Source organism: Rhinopithecus bieti, unplaced genomic scaffold (assembly GCF_001698545.2).
Source record: "Rhinopithecus bieti isolate Rb0 unplaced genomic scaffold, ASM169854v2 scaffold_27022, whole genome shotgun sequence".
Lineage (NCBI taxonomy): Eukaryota > Metazoa > Chordata > Mammalia > Primates > Cercopithecidae > Rhinopithecus > Rhinopithecus bieti.
The window spans coordinates 927,111-942,351 of NW_016812251.1; the positions used below are offsets into that span (position 1 = coordinate 927,111).

Genomic DNA, 15,241 nt, shown 5'->3' on the forward strand with positions numbered 1-15,241 from the left:
AAAAAAAAAAAAAAAAAAAAAAAAAAGAGTAATTTGTTTGACCGGTTTGTGGTTTTTATCAGATAGAATGCAAATAGCTCAGAAGTCCAGAAGGAAGCATCAATAAAGATCTTTTTACAAAAATGGGTTACAAATGTCCTCTCAGTATTGATATTGCCCACAATGATTGCTGGAAGATTCCACAGCTTTTCAGAAGGCGTGCACACTACTATGTATAGGTCTGCTATCCCAGGCAGATGAGGCAGAAAGAGGAGAAAAATGGCTTTTGCTTTAGACCTCCAGGGAGTGAAGGCATAGACAGGATCAATTGTCCCTGGCCACCTCAAATCCCAACAGAACAAACACTAGCTGGTCTCCGCACTTTGCAAAGAGCTTCTCCCATCTTAGAGCAACAATTTGGGCTGTCATCCACTTTATAACCATATTTCTCTTGGGAGAAGCAAAGGCTGGTTTAAATGTATAGATATTAAATATTTATCTGCAAGAAGGACTTTTTTTTTTTTAATGTTCTCCACCCAAGCTTCTCATTTCAAGGCGCAGGCCAGGCGGTACTTTGGCATTCCCCAGGGACACTGTCTGCATGCCCCAGGACTCTCGGCCACTGCTGTGTCTATCTCACAGTTCTGAAGGAATACATCATCTGGCAGGGACAGATGGCTTTCTCTGGAAAAAGACCAAGCTTACCCAAATAGTTGTTGCTCTTGTACATCTCCGTGATGTTGATTTTTGTGGCTCCCTGGGGAATCTCCACGACGCGGTGGTAGCCCAGGCTGGTGAGGGCATGCTTAAACACGCCCGACACAACCTGACAGCCCGTGTTGTCTCCTCCACACACCCCACATTTGTCCACGACTTTGTCGGAGCCTAGGTAGTCATCACAGCCAATGCTCTGCAAATAGGCAGAAAACAAAAGACTCTTATAGTATGTATCAGGAGCAGGCAGGAGGAAGGAGGGGAAAAGATCTCTGGGCAAGAAACTTCTTTTCTAGCTATTTATGAAATATACATTCTAGGAGTGGGGTGGGAGCCACAGACAGTAAACCAGATAAGTGAATAAAAAACCGAGTTCATTTGGTGGTGGTAAATGATCAGGAGAAAAATAACACTGGGGAAAAGACTAGGGAAGATGTAGGGTGCTAGAAATTTACTTAAACAGGTTGTACAGTGAAGTTGTTCTACAAATCCCCGTTGGACTCTGGGAGGGGAGAAGATGGTCTGTGCTGGGAGTTTTATACAAAGAATCTCTCTGGAATCATGACAACCACCACACGTGAAACTGGGGTTTGCCCCCAAGTCTTCTCATATATGCTACACTTAGCAAAGTATCACCAAAAGTAGTGTTCCCCGGACCAGTTTCTTAGGAAATTAAATTGTTTGGGAGCTGAAACTCTACTGGTAACTGTGGCTCTAGAGGCCTGAGAAACAGGACTTTTTCTTGTTACCCCACAGCACTTTTCCCAGAGCAGAAGGACGAAGGTAAGCAAGAGCCAGAAACATCAACAAACGGGATCATAACCTGCTAAATCACAGAGTGCTGTTTGTGGAGCCGGTCTCATCAGTATATAAAGGAATTCTGACTTTCCTGAATTCCCTTCCCCGACAAAAGGAATCTTCCCATTACGCATTCTAGGATCTTTTTGCTTTATCTCTCCCTCCTCATTCATGTTTCCGTTGGGACCATTTTATGTTGCATACAAAAATTAAACTTTGGGCCAGACATGGTGGCTCATGTCTGTAATCTCAGCACTTTAGGAGGCTGAGGCAGGAGGACTGCTTGAGCTCAGGACTTTGAGACCAGCCTGGGCAACACAATGAGATCTAGTCTCTACAAAAAATAAAAAATTAACCAAGTATGAGGGCACACACCTGTAGTCCCAGCTACTCAGGAGGCTGAGGTGGGAGGATTACTTGAGGCCAGGAGTATGAGGTTACAGTGAGCTATGATTGCATCATTGTACTCCGGCTTGGGCAACAGAGCAGGCCTTATTTTAAAAAAACCAAAAATTAAACTTTGGAACAAAATGGAATGATCTTCACAAACTCTTTTTCCACTTCTGCAGCTTTCCACTCCTGACCTCATAGGGCTCAGGATCATGTTTCCTGAATCTAACATTGGGACTCATGTTCTGAACAAAGAATTCTGTCACTTTTCCATGAGCAGATGGAATTGAGTAGATTATGGTTTGGACAATGAAATGTTGTGAGTACAGGATTATTCACTGGGTCATGAGGATATGGAAAGATACTTGAAATCAGAATGGTATTCTAATTCTTGAGACACATGTTCTCCAAATCACAGGCTTGTCTCTTTCTTGCATTCTAACTGCAAAAATTAGACCACATCTCAAGGGCAAAGAGATCAGCAACCAGTCAAAGTCCACTTTAGATTTTGTTATGCAACCCCGGGTCTCTTCATGTAGGTCCTATAGGTCAAATCCTGTGGGCAGAGTCAAATCAAAAGGTGCTCATTCCTTCCCCTCTAGCTGCATGGCTGATTGAAACCTTCCTGCAGGCACTGCCCTTCTGCATTATTGCTTCCATATTCCCGAGCGCACACTGACCCATCAATAATGACTGGTCTCTCTTCACAAATAGCGTCTCTGTAAAACATTACCTCTGACAGTAATAGGACATCATCTCAATATGTTCATCCACATCCAATTAGCCTTTCCAAATGTCATGTTTGCTATGTATTTCTCCTCCCTCAAATCCTTCTCACCCTGCCCCATGCACATTTTAGCAGAAAAAATAAGGAGTATGTTTTCCATGCATGATATTCATAGCCCCGCCCCCCTTGAATTCTCCCTTGCTTTGAAACAAAAAAAAAAAAAAAAAATGTCACCAGCAACAGGGGTTTTGAATAGTAGAACCCATGTTATCAAGGCAAGATTCCAACTGAATCAAGGGGATGCCTCTGACTTCATCAAGGGGGAAGGTGGACAGGAGAGGTGGTCAACACCCACTGCCTGCCTTGTCTAGTGACATATCACACTCCCTCTCTTCCCAGCCTACAGTCTGTTGCTGCTACCCCTGGACTCGACTTGTCCAGACTGAGCTCATTCTCATAGGGGTCCTTCTGTTAAAGGGAGCAATGTGTACACAGGTAGGAAAGAACACAGAATGACAAGGCTGAAGTGCAAGCCTGCTGGGAGGGATAATACGAGGCTGGAGAGTTCAGCGGAATTTGTCAAGAATCTTGTTTGCCAGATTGAAGAATTAGCTTTTCATCCTATGGCATCAGCAAACCCCAGATGTCTGGAGAAGGGGAGAGCCATGCTCAGACCTGCTTTTCGGTGATAACAATGGCTACAATGTGGAGCGGGCCTCACCTAGGGTGAGGACAATGAACCATCCAGTGAGTCTCTCTCCTGTAACTAGGGTGTAGGAGATATTTCAAGAATGAATGAGAGTCACCAAAGATGGGACAGACGTCACATTAATCACATGAATCCTCAGCCCCAGCCCAGTTAGAATGGAAGTATCACAAGGAAATTACACAAGCATGGACAGCTTCAGATAACCACAGACACAGATAAAATGTCATTTCATCTTGTCAATCAGACATTATATGAAAATGTTCTGTACAATTTGATGGACCCACCCCCACCAGATTTCCTGCACAGCATGGTTGCTCTGGATCAATCTAGACATGGGAAGGAAAGGCTGCAAGAGTTTTTCCTGGTAGATGTCCAAGTAGCCTGGAGATTGGTTTCAGTGAAGCATGTGGCTGCACAAGGTTGCCAAGAACTAAAGATGATGGCCTGTTTCCCTGCAGCCATGATCAATAGCTTCCTTAGAACACACTAGGAGCACTCTTCAGTGGTCTAGTGGCTACCCAGGCCTCTAAGAGACTGAGTTCCCATGGAGTTACCAAATATCTCTCCTTTACTTCACAAAGCAAGAGGGACAACTCCAGAATGAGAACTAGGCAGACGACATATATTCAAGACCTTAATATATAGCTGAGGCCAAGGGCAAATTACACACATGACAACTGTCCCTTCTCCTGCACAGGGCTGTTGTGAAGATCAGATGATGTAATGAGGGACGATTTGGACTGGATATCTAGGAGGGCATGGCTGGGGAATGACCTCTGGACTAGGATCTGAATGATATAAAGGACCTGCCATGACAAGATCAAAACACGTAAAGATGTATTTCATCACTGATACTGTTGAGTGACTACACTGAAAAGGCTGCCCAGAAAATCCCAAGCTGAATGAGACACAGGTCTTGACTTTGGGAATCTGAGTCTAACAGGAGCGATCAGACATACACACAGAGAATCACAAGCTATCAGGCAATGAGGAACCCCTGCATGCTCTATGTCATGCTGGACAGGATCAAATCTCTTTTAGAAAGTCGACAATTAACAATTGGGTACATAGAGTCTGGAGGATGTTGCAATATCCCAGCCTGAATGAGGGGGAATGGGGATAGTGTGAAGGGATTTGAGAGACGCTTACAATGCAAAATGAACAGGACTTTGTGACTGTCCTCATCCTCCTCCTTGCCATCTTCCTCAACATTATCATGTCTAACATTTATAGTCTTTAATATCTTCTAGGTCCTCTGAAACATACATGTTTTCCATTTAATCCTAAAAGCCATCTGTGAGATTGCTGAAATTTATAGGAAACTAAGACTTAGAAGAGAGGTTAGGTAATTTGCCCAAGGACAAAATGCTAATAATAGGTAGTGCTGGGATTTAAACCCAGGCCCCAAACCAAAGCCCATGTTTTTAACCATTAGGTAAAAGTTTGGAGGTCAAAGGATCGGAGGTCGTGTTGAGGGTTCTAGCTTTGTTGAAGGAGTAGTGGTAGTGACCTAGGTGCAGAGGAACAAGTTCAAAGCATGGTTACCATGAAGACTGGAGACAGCCTGGCCTAGAAGTGACTCTGACTTTCTCCTCTTGCAGGATTATGAGGGACCAACCTCATTATGTATCTCTCTTACACTGGCTCTTTTAACATTATACTTTACACACAGTGTGGGAACACATATTCTAGCCTATCTTCCTATTGCATTACTTTCTTATTGTTATAATGTTTTATTTTGAAATAGTGTAAGACTCAGAAGAAGTTTAAAATGAGTGCAGAGAGTTTCAGTGGTCTTTTACCCAGCTTTCCCTAATGATAATATCTTGCATAAACAAAGCACTTTGTCAAAACTTTGTATGCCATTGACAGAAGTATAATACTATTAACTTAAGAATAGGCCTTGTATTTGTCATCTTTTAGATGCACTTTTTTTTTGATGTTTCATGAACTATTATCACATGTATAGATTACGTGCTATGACCTTCTTTAAAGCAGCTGATATTCTCCTCCAAAACACAGCCGTATAATCATTAGGTATAATCATTAGCTGATGTCATTTATCAGGAAAAACAGTTTGTAATAATGGAAAGAATGTTGGGCTGGGAACCAGAAAACCTGGGGTGCAGTCCTGGCCCAGTCCCTGGCTTGCTGTGTGATGCTGGATTGGTCACTTGTCTTTGAGGTAGGTGCTGAAAACATTTCCACCACCATCCAGATCTTCTTCCCAAGCACAGTGTTCAGAAACGAATCTGGCCTGAATTCTGGTTTGTGTATCAGGAGGCTGATCAATTGGTCACTGACAGGGAAGACTTAGTGCTGACCTATGTCTAGACTCTTTCAGAGGCACCACTGCAGTGTCATCAGGGGGTGCTTAGGGTGGGCAAGAGAATCTGCGTTCTTGTGCTGTCTGCCGCTGATGAGTGCTATATCTTTGGACATTTTGATGAGTTGTTCTGAGCCCTGGGATTTTTTTTCTGCCTGGATAGGGATGGAGCAGTTACCTCTTAGGACTGTTGGGAAAATCAAATGAGGGAAACACAGAAGGTACTTAGCAGAATGCTGCAATATGGTGGCTTCTCAGAAAATGCTGGGTTTTGTCATCATTGTCTTCATGTATTTGATTTTGTCTGAAGTCTATTCACTTTTAAGTAAATCCCATCATCATATAACCACCCGGACCCACCCCTACTTCTGTAACACTTTCTACTTCTTCTGAGTCAGAAATATTCTCTTCTTCATTTGGTGAAATTCAGAAAACTTAGAACAGCAAAGAACAAAACAAAAATGACCAAGGTTCACCATAAAGTCAAGACACCTTGCACAGCTTCTATATTCTCACTGCTCAAACAGCACCCGTTGAAAAAGGCCAGAAAGAACATCTACTCTCTGATCTACCTTTATTTTATGTTTCTTGCTCATCATGTACTGCAGTTCAAAATAGATATTTCTTGCTGTTACAAAGACCAGTGGATAACGATCAGATGTCCTTTGTATGTTTTCCAGTGATTTTTGTAACACGTTGTAGGAAAATTTTACACATTGCAAGCCATCACAGGAGAAATTGCTCAAGAATTACCCCCAATTGTGTGCCAAAATTAACCTGAATGAAATTTCCTGAGGGAAATGAGCAATCTGGATGACATATTTGGAGGTGAATTTCACAGGGAGGAGGCCTCTGTCCGTCACGGCAGGGTAGGCTGGTGCCAGGCATTCAGATAGTGGAGGTCCTGATTCCCTAATGGGAAGCAGATGTGTCTGTGTGTGCTCAATAAACATATGAGACAGGGTAACCTCAACTGTTTGGCTAGATGACCCCCACAGGTAAAACAACGTGCCTTAATAATCATGCTGGTAGAACAGTATGGGAGAATATTAAAATGATTAGTAGCTGACACCAATTTACTTATATTTACAGTGAGCTAATTCGTGGAAATGCATATGGATGCCAGAATGTTTACTCATGACATTCTGTTGAAAGAAATCCTTTGCATATGATAAATATCTTCCTGTTATTACTGTTAGGAATGTAGATCAATACCACCTTCCTGGAAAGCAATTTAGCAGTATAGACCGTTTGATCCAGTAAATTCTTCTTCTAGGAATTTATGCTAGGAAATAAGAAATCAGGCCAACAGTTTCTGTATGAAGGGCTCATCACAGTATTATTAATAAAAAATTGGAAACATCCTAAATGTTCAACATAAGGAAACAGTTAATCTATTCTGGGTGGATCTTTTTCCAGTTGTTATTCTCATTAAAATCTTCTAACACTTATGCCTGTAAAACTGACCTTCAACATAGTTCAGTAAGTGTTTCCTGAGCCAACCTCAACTATGTGCCAATGCAGTGGTAGGCAGCAGAGACATGAAGGTAAAACAAACAAGGTTCTTATTTACAGTCTAAATCGGAGGTCAGCAAACTGTAGCTAGTAGGCCAAATCTGGCCCACAACCTGTTTTTATAAATAAAGATTTATTAGAACACAAACACTCCCCTTTGTTTAGTTATTGTCTACGGCTGCTTTTGTGCTGCAACAGCAGGTTAAGTAGTTGCAACACAAACAGTAAAGTCTACAAAGCCTAAAGTATTTAGATTTGGCCCTTTACAGAAAAAAAATTGCCAATCCCTGGTCTAAACTAAAAGTCAGACACAATCAAATCACTTCAATATTGTTTGTAAACGTCGAGAGGGAAATGGGCAGAGTCCTGTGCAGCCAAAACCAAGCTCAGGTAGATACTTCCAAATCTACCCCTGATTGTCCTCATCCTGTATCATATACACCCACTTGATTTGTTCCAAAGTGACTCGATTGTAAAACAGAAGGCAGAGAGTTGTCTTCCACAGTAGTCTTCAACTTTTTTAAGTAGAAAAAATATACCTCAAAAATAAAATCTCACGTGGAAATCCAAAGCTCCACCACGTAAAATGAGAAAAGCAGAACTGCTTTGGTTGAAGGACTGTCAGGGTTTAGAAGCCTAGCTTTTCACCCTCCTGCCTGCTCTTCTTCCTCAAGGTGAGGCCTTCTCAACTCCAGCTCTACTGACGTTTTGGTCCTGAAAGGTCTTTCTTATGGGGGCTGCCTTATGCATTGTAGGATGTTTAGCAGCATCCCTGGCTTCCATCCACCAGATGCCAGGAGTATCCCTCTCAGTGTGACAAACAAAAATGTCTCCAAACATTGCCAAATGTTCCCCATGAGAACAAAATCACCCTCAGTTGAGAATCACTGCTCTTTATTCCAAAGCCCATGGGACACTTAGGAGCACATAACAGATTCCCCAGAAAGCTTTAAAATGATGGCAATTCCATAGAAGCACATGAACAGCCTTTGTAAATGTCAGAGAAGCTAATAAGCAAAGAACACTTAATTATCCGATTTCCAAAAATAGTTCCTTACTGCTATCAAACCTTCTCGCATTCTTTAAGAATGCCTCTTGGCTTAACTTCAGCATGAGTATGATTATGTATTGCAAAGAGCACAGTACCTGGGACATAGTAGGTGTTTAATAAGCGTTTGTTGAATGAAAGAGCAGTTGGTTGAGGAATCAAAAGATCACAGTTAAGGGACTAACTTGCTCTTCAAACTGGCTCATCTCTAAGGTCCCTTCTGGTGCCAAATTTTTTTCTTTTAAAAGGAGATACAGCCCTGATATGAAGCATCCTGCCATGTTTAAAGGGAGGGAAATTTGCTTTATATACACAAAATTAAATTGGAAACAGGAATCAATGGAGATCAAATTGACAATGCCATTCATTTGAAGAGAAGAAATGGTCCATGGGATAAAAGGTATGTTGGCTTCCTAAACGAAAGCAATTGTAAAACGAGTGATCTGGTTTTAATCAAGCTTATGGCTGTCACTTTTCAGTACCTCATCCTAGTTCATAATAGGATAGCATCTTATCAAGGGACTCAGATGGAAGAAAATGTTGGCGCTCTTGTAGGATAAAACTGGGTAAGAATCAACTATAGCTATGTTTACAAATCTGAAGAAAGGAGTCCCGAGAGGTAAACATATCATATGCTGTAAGATAATTGCCACCTCCCCCAATTCCCACTAGGGTCATTGTTCTCTGGAGGGTGGCGATATCCCAAACTCTAAAACTCTAATGCTTTACTTTCATAATTTTCCTCCTCCATGGATTGAAATGGGGGAAGGAGGAGATAGGCCTGAAATAGCTTTTGACAGTGATAATTGCTCTATTATAAAAGTAAGGTAACCATATTTTTGTATAGAATACTAGAAACCTCTAAATTTTCACTTTACTTTTAATGTATAGAGCTGTAGGGTGAATTGTGTTTAAAGAGATCATAATATGTCTGACCAAATTTTATTGTAATTTTTTAGTGTGCCAGGAGGGGTGGCAGCAGGAAAAAACCACGTGGGAAACTTTCTAAGGCCTCCCCAGAGCAGATTCTGGTGCTGTGCTTCCTGTACAGGCTGCAGAACTGTGAGCCAATTAAACCTCTTTTTAAAATAAATGAATATATAAATTACCCAGTCTCAGGTATTTCTTTATAGTAAAACAAGGACAGTGAATACATGTCTTGCGTTAGAAGCTGTTAGAAGCTTCTGTTAGAAGCTGTGGTTTGGGGCTGATAAGGGGTCAAGACTAGGAAGTTCCTTGCAGAACAGAGCAGAGAGACACTGCCTACACCCCATAGGGCAGAGTTCTGGAAGCCAGGTTATCAGCAAAAAGGCAAGAGCAAGTTGGGTTGATGAACTCTGATCCAGAATGGAGGTTGCTTGCACACTGGCCTGATTTACAGGGCCTCCTGAGCGCAGATGGCCTGAGTCTACCACTGCAGGTCACAGACAGAACACTCTCAGAGGACCGTCCCATGGCCAGAAGGCAATAATGGAGATTCACGCTGGCATCCTCGTCATTTCCTTAACGCACAGCCAAATGTGCCTGTTTGCATTTTTCTCCACAAGATGGCACCTCTAAGCCTTTGGAAGAGGGTACTTACCTAAACAACTAGTTTAAGTAAAAGAACCAGTGATCCAACATTTAAAAAAAAAATGACTGTTGAGAAACACAAGAAGGGTGGACCCAGAGATCCAGGATGACTGCATATTTACTGTGCTCTTATGTGCAAGTTTCTGCCATGTTGTTAAGGCATGATTTCATTTCTTAAAAGTTTTTTTTGGAACATCAAAAAAAAGGTGGGTGAAATATTCAGATCTTGTAATTTCCAAAATGGTCAAGAAAAATGTTTTAAAATCTGTGTAAATGAGTTACAACATCGGGGAATAGATGGGTTTCTTAGGTATCATTGGGCCATCTCCAGGGATGGCTGAGAGGACGGACTGGGTGAGTGGGAAGAGATGATGAGAGAAAAGGCTGGCGACCAAAGTGTGGGATCTTAAATCCGAAGACTCTTGAGTGAGAAACGGCAGCCTGAAAAGCTCTTTTCAGAAGATGTCTGTCAAACACAGGCAATGGACTGGAGATGGAAGAGGCTGGAGACTGGGACACACAAAGACAACTGCATTAAGATGGGCAAAAAGTTATGGAGGCCTGGACTAGAGAGATGAAATTAGAATGGAGGGCAAGAGCCCACCAACATCACGCTGAAGGAATGGTCAACTGGACTGAAGACGGATGTTCTATCCAAGGTGAAGTAAGGAAGACCGCGGTTCCTGGCCTGAGAACCTGGAAGAATACTAGTGTTCTTGAGGCAGAAACTCCACTGTAAGATGGGGCAGGCGCCATCTTACAGCAAGAGTCTGAGCATGGATCTTGATACTCATTAATTAATTCATCAAATTTAGTTATAATAATTCTCCCCCATGCTTTCATCGGAACGTTCCTCTAAAACCCTATGCATTTTTACTTTAGCTTTTTGGCTAGGACTCCTTCTAAAGTTTATTTTATAATTCTCAGTTTTTTAAAAAATCAAGACTAATTAAGTGTAAGGTTCTTGTGTTGGTTCGAACCCTGAGAGTGTGCCGACAGACAACACCAGGCGATGTGGAGCAACAGGCTGTTTTAATGAGCTCCTGGATGTAGGCGGGCTGAGGCCTAAAATGGCGTTAGCCCAAGTGAGGACAGGGCAAAGGTTTTATAGTCTCCTGTAAACAGGAAGTGTCCTAGTCTGACATTACTGCTACGTTGTACCTGGATGGCCTCTTTTTCGATTTTCATAGGTACGTGTCTTCTGGCCAGCTCTCTTCCTGCTTCTGCTATTTTGGTGGCGCACGCTGCTGGCACAAGTAGCCTTGCGCCTTGGGACTAGGCCTGAGAAGGGAGGGGTTATTCATCTCTTTAAGCTTTCAGGCCCTGGGGGAGAATCTTACAATAAGCATTGGTTTATTTTCTCTGGCCCCTTGTTACTCAGTGTGGTCCATGGACCAGCAGCGCAGGCATCATCTGGGGCATTTTAGAAGACTTGCACCAGTTCCCAGGGCTACTGAATCAGAACCTGCAGTTTAACAACATTCTCAGGTGATTCCTATGTACATTCAGGTTTGAAAGGTGCTGCTCTACACCGGGGGTCAGCAAGCTTCTTTTGTAAAGAGCCAGAGAGTAAATACCTTAGGCATTGCAGTCATATGGTCTCTGTCGCAGCCACTCTGCTGGATTGTTGCAGTGTGAGAACAGCCATGGACAACTTATGGCTATGTTCCAATAAAACTTTATTTATACAAACAGGTGGCTGGTGGATTAGGCTCACATGCTAGATTTGGTTTACTTGCTAGATTTGGCCCATGGGCTATAACTTGCTGACTTTTGCTCTAGATGACTCAGAGACATTCTGAGGTATGAGAGATTGCCACCCTCTATATTAAGTGGGTCCAACTACTAGAAGGTCTCTGCCGTCCCTCCTCTGGATGTCAGAAGTCACTTCTTGCAGCTGGCAGTCCTTTCCTGACTTCCTTATTGGCTGTTTTCACCAGGAAATTGTTGAAGAGCAAATGAACTGTCACAGAACTGAAAGAACTCCCTGGTCAATAAATGTTGCTGCCATAACTGGCTAGCCATATGCAGAAGATTGAAACTGGACCCCTTCCTTATACCATAGAAAAAAATCAACTCAAGATGGATTAAAGACTTAAATGTAAAACCCCAAACTGCAAAAACCCTGGAAGACAACCTATGTAACACCATTCTGGACGTAGGAACTGGCAAAGATTTCATGACAAAGATACAAAAAGCAATCACAACAAAAGCAAAAATTGGCAAATGGGATCTACTTAAACTTAAGAGCTTCTGCATAGCAAAAGAAACTATCAGGCTGGTGTGGTGGCTCATGCCTGTAATCCCAGCACTTTGGGAGGCTGAGGTGGGCAGATTAACTGAGGTCAGGAGTTCGAGACCAGCCTGGTCAACATGGTGAAACCCCCACCTCTACTAAAAAATACAAAAATTAGCCAGGCATGTTGGTGGGCACCTATAATCCCAGCTACTTGGGAGGCTGAGGCAGGAGAATCACTTGACCCCAGGAGGCAGAGATTGCAGTGAGTTGAGATCACACTATTGCACTGCAGCCTGGGCAATAAGAACGAAACTCTGTCTCAAAAAAAACAAAAAATGAACAAAAAACCCCTAAGATCTGGCTAAATAGAAAAGCCTGGTTTTGCTTCCAGTGCTGGAGAGAGAAGAAAGGGAGAGGAGAAACGAGGAGATGGTGGAGAGCCAAAGAGAAGCTCTGAGGGATGGGCGACTCCTAAGGACCTTGAATCTGAAGTTCACTTCCTGGGATTTAAAGAATTTAACAAAAATTTCTTTTGTATGTACCATATGTTCAAAACATCCTTTCGTCTAGACACATGATGTTCACCTAAGAGCCTTCCTAATAAAGCACATTACACCTGCAGGTGATATCATTTTCTGAGCCCTAGTTTTGTACCTGTAAAATGAGGGGATCAAAGTATAATTTACAAATCTCTTGTGAGGCTTAAATGAAATGTGTAAATGAAGGTACCGAATTCAGAACTGGCATGAAGTAGGGGCTGGTAAAATGATGTGCCTTTCTGTCTCCTTGAGACCTGTCCCTTGGCAGTCTGGCCACGGGATTCCCTTTTTCACACAAGCTACATATACTTCTCTACCAACAGGGGAGGCTGGTCTATTTGCACTGTCCACCGAAACCCCACTTTCTTTACACATGATTCTCAAGTGGTATTTGAAGACAGAGCTGTAACAGGTAAACTGCCACAATCTATTTGCATTTCAATAATGGTCTGGGACAATGGTGATCAAGGCTTCCAGATATTTCTTTTATCTTTGTTACTTTTCTTATTTAAAAAAAATACTTAATTTTTTTTTTTTTTTTTGGCTAGTCTTTCCTGGTTTGTCTTGGAGACCAGCTACGGAAAGCCTCAAAAACTGGAAAGGGATTGTTTTCATTTTAGAAGCAGAGCAAGGGAGACTGCTGGGTGGAGCCTATGGGTTGGGCATGTTGGGTCACGGTCTTAGATGAGTTTTAGGTAGAAAACAGGTGCAATCAGGGCATTCAAGCATCTCCCAGGCATTTAGGCAGTAGGAGGTCCCATGGATATATGTGACAGCTATTACGACTGAACTGCTCACCACGTGCTCAGCACCTTACCTAATATGTTATCCTGCCTAATTCTCTCAACAACCCCAGGTGGTAAGAATTACTATACCTATTTTGCCAAAGGTCCGAGAAGGTAAGTAATAGGTCAAAGCTCACACAGAAGTGATGGTGGTGGGTTTGAAATAAGTGTCTTCCGGGCCCAAAGGCTAGGATCTTTTTCCTCTGCTAGTTGTATTGTCTCTTAGGACAACAGAAACCCTTCTTGTAAGAACGGGGCCTGGTAGATGACTGACCAAGGGCCACATATACACTATATCTCTCAGGCGGCTCTCGGGCTTTCCCCAACAGGCTTACACACAGGCTTTACTCCCAATCTGAGGCCTACCCTCCCACGAGGCCTGGCCACATTGCTTCAGCATCTCCTATAGCTTGATTCCATTGCAGTCCCATATTGAAGTCCCCTGAAGTCCCGCATTGTGCTGATTTACCCCCCATGAAGGGACATCTATAATACCACCCTTCCTCCCATAACAAATTCCTAGATCCGAAACTATTCACTGAAATAGTAATGATTTTTCTCATTTGTCATTCTGGGAATGGGAACTATTGGTTTGTCAAGTTGAGAGGTATTTATAACTCAAGGAAAAACATCAGGTTCCTTGGGCGATGTCATTACCCAACCCGAGAGCTTGCTCTCTGAGACCAGAATGACTAAGAAATTAAATAAAGATAATTTATTATTATTCTCTCTTCTAACCATAGATACATCCAATATGAATATTTCATTAGGAAATAAAGACATTGTGTTCCATGCACTGTCAGAAGGAAGAAATTTGGCTGAAATGTTTAAACATGAAGGCTCCTTCATGCTTTTCTTGAAGGATGGCTAAGAACAGGGTTATCTGTCAAACTCAATGTGTTGCTTAACAGTAATTCAGGTGGCAGCCAGATGAATGATTCTCATGCTGGCCGAGAATTCCCCTTCTCTTGCAACTTTAAACCAAAAGGTAGGGCAATGGCAGATCTGCTGCCCACATGTGGCTTCCAAGTGACTGCACTAACAATATGCACTTGTATACATAAATATTTAGGACACATAAACCAGTTGGAAAAACACTGATCCTTCACCTTCTTTAGTAGAACCTTGAAATTCTTAACTTTCACCAGTCCCTTCTTTAAAATCCAGATTGTATTTATGAGCTTTTAAATCATGCCCCACAGATGCGTAAGCATCAAGGCTGAATGTTGTGGTTTCAGGTAATCTATACTGCATGTGGTTGTGAAATTTATCTTCCAAAGACACTGCTGTCATCATGTCATTCCTCTGACTCAAAAGGCCTCCTGATGTCAGCTGTCACTTAAACGAGCTGATTATTTCCTCCTAGGCATTATGCCTATATGTGATTCTCTGATTCCGGGTGGAAGGGGGTGCCGCCTAGGGCTGCAGTCGCTCAAGAATAAGCCTTACTCCAGGAGTGGACAACTGAGTGAAGGTAGGGATTTTGACAATGATCCAGTGTCCTTATGCTTTGACAGCAAAAATACTTTGCTGTCATAAAGTGAAAATACATAATAGTTAGTGACACTGTTTATTAATTATATCTCCTAATTTACTGGGTTGGTTTTATGATGATAAAGCCAGTTTATGTTTGTAAAAAGCATCTGACACATGGAAGAAACTCAATGCATATTATGTTTTATTTAAAGTCAAGTTAAAGATAACATAGAAAGCAAATTCAAAGAAACACAACTAAATGATATCAATTCTCAGCTTAAACAGTAGCTGCTTGGAATGTTATTTAGCTAGAGAATGGCCTGAATATACTTTAAAAAATGTGAAACAGCAGTAAATATGGAAGTAAAAAGAAAAGCATTTCTCCAGTAGAGGAGAACATACTTTGGTTAAAAGAGAGAAAGAG

General features: G+C 42.1%; 1 protein-coding gene across 2 annotated transcripts in view; it reads right to left on the reverse strand.

The window, feature by feature from the left end:
- Positions 1-15,241, reverse strand: part of THSD4 (thrombospondin type 1 domain containing 4) — a 386,571-nt gene that overhangs the window by 129,762 nt on the left and 241,568 nt on the right. For both annotated transcript variants that reach the window (XM_017895815.1, XM_017895816.1), the window contains exon 2: positions 685-889. In XM_017895815.1, the coding sequence (XP_017751304.1) occupies positions 685-889 (205 nt within the window). The remainder of the gene's footprint in view (positions 1-684; positions 890-15,241) is intronic.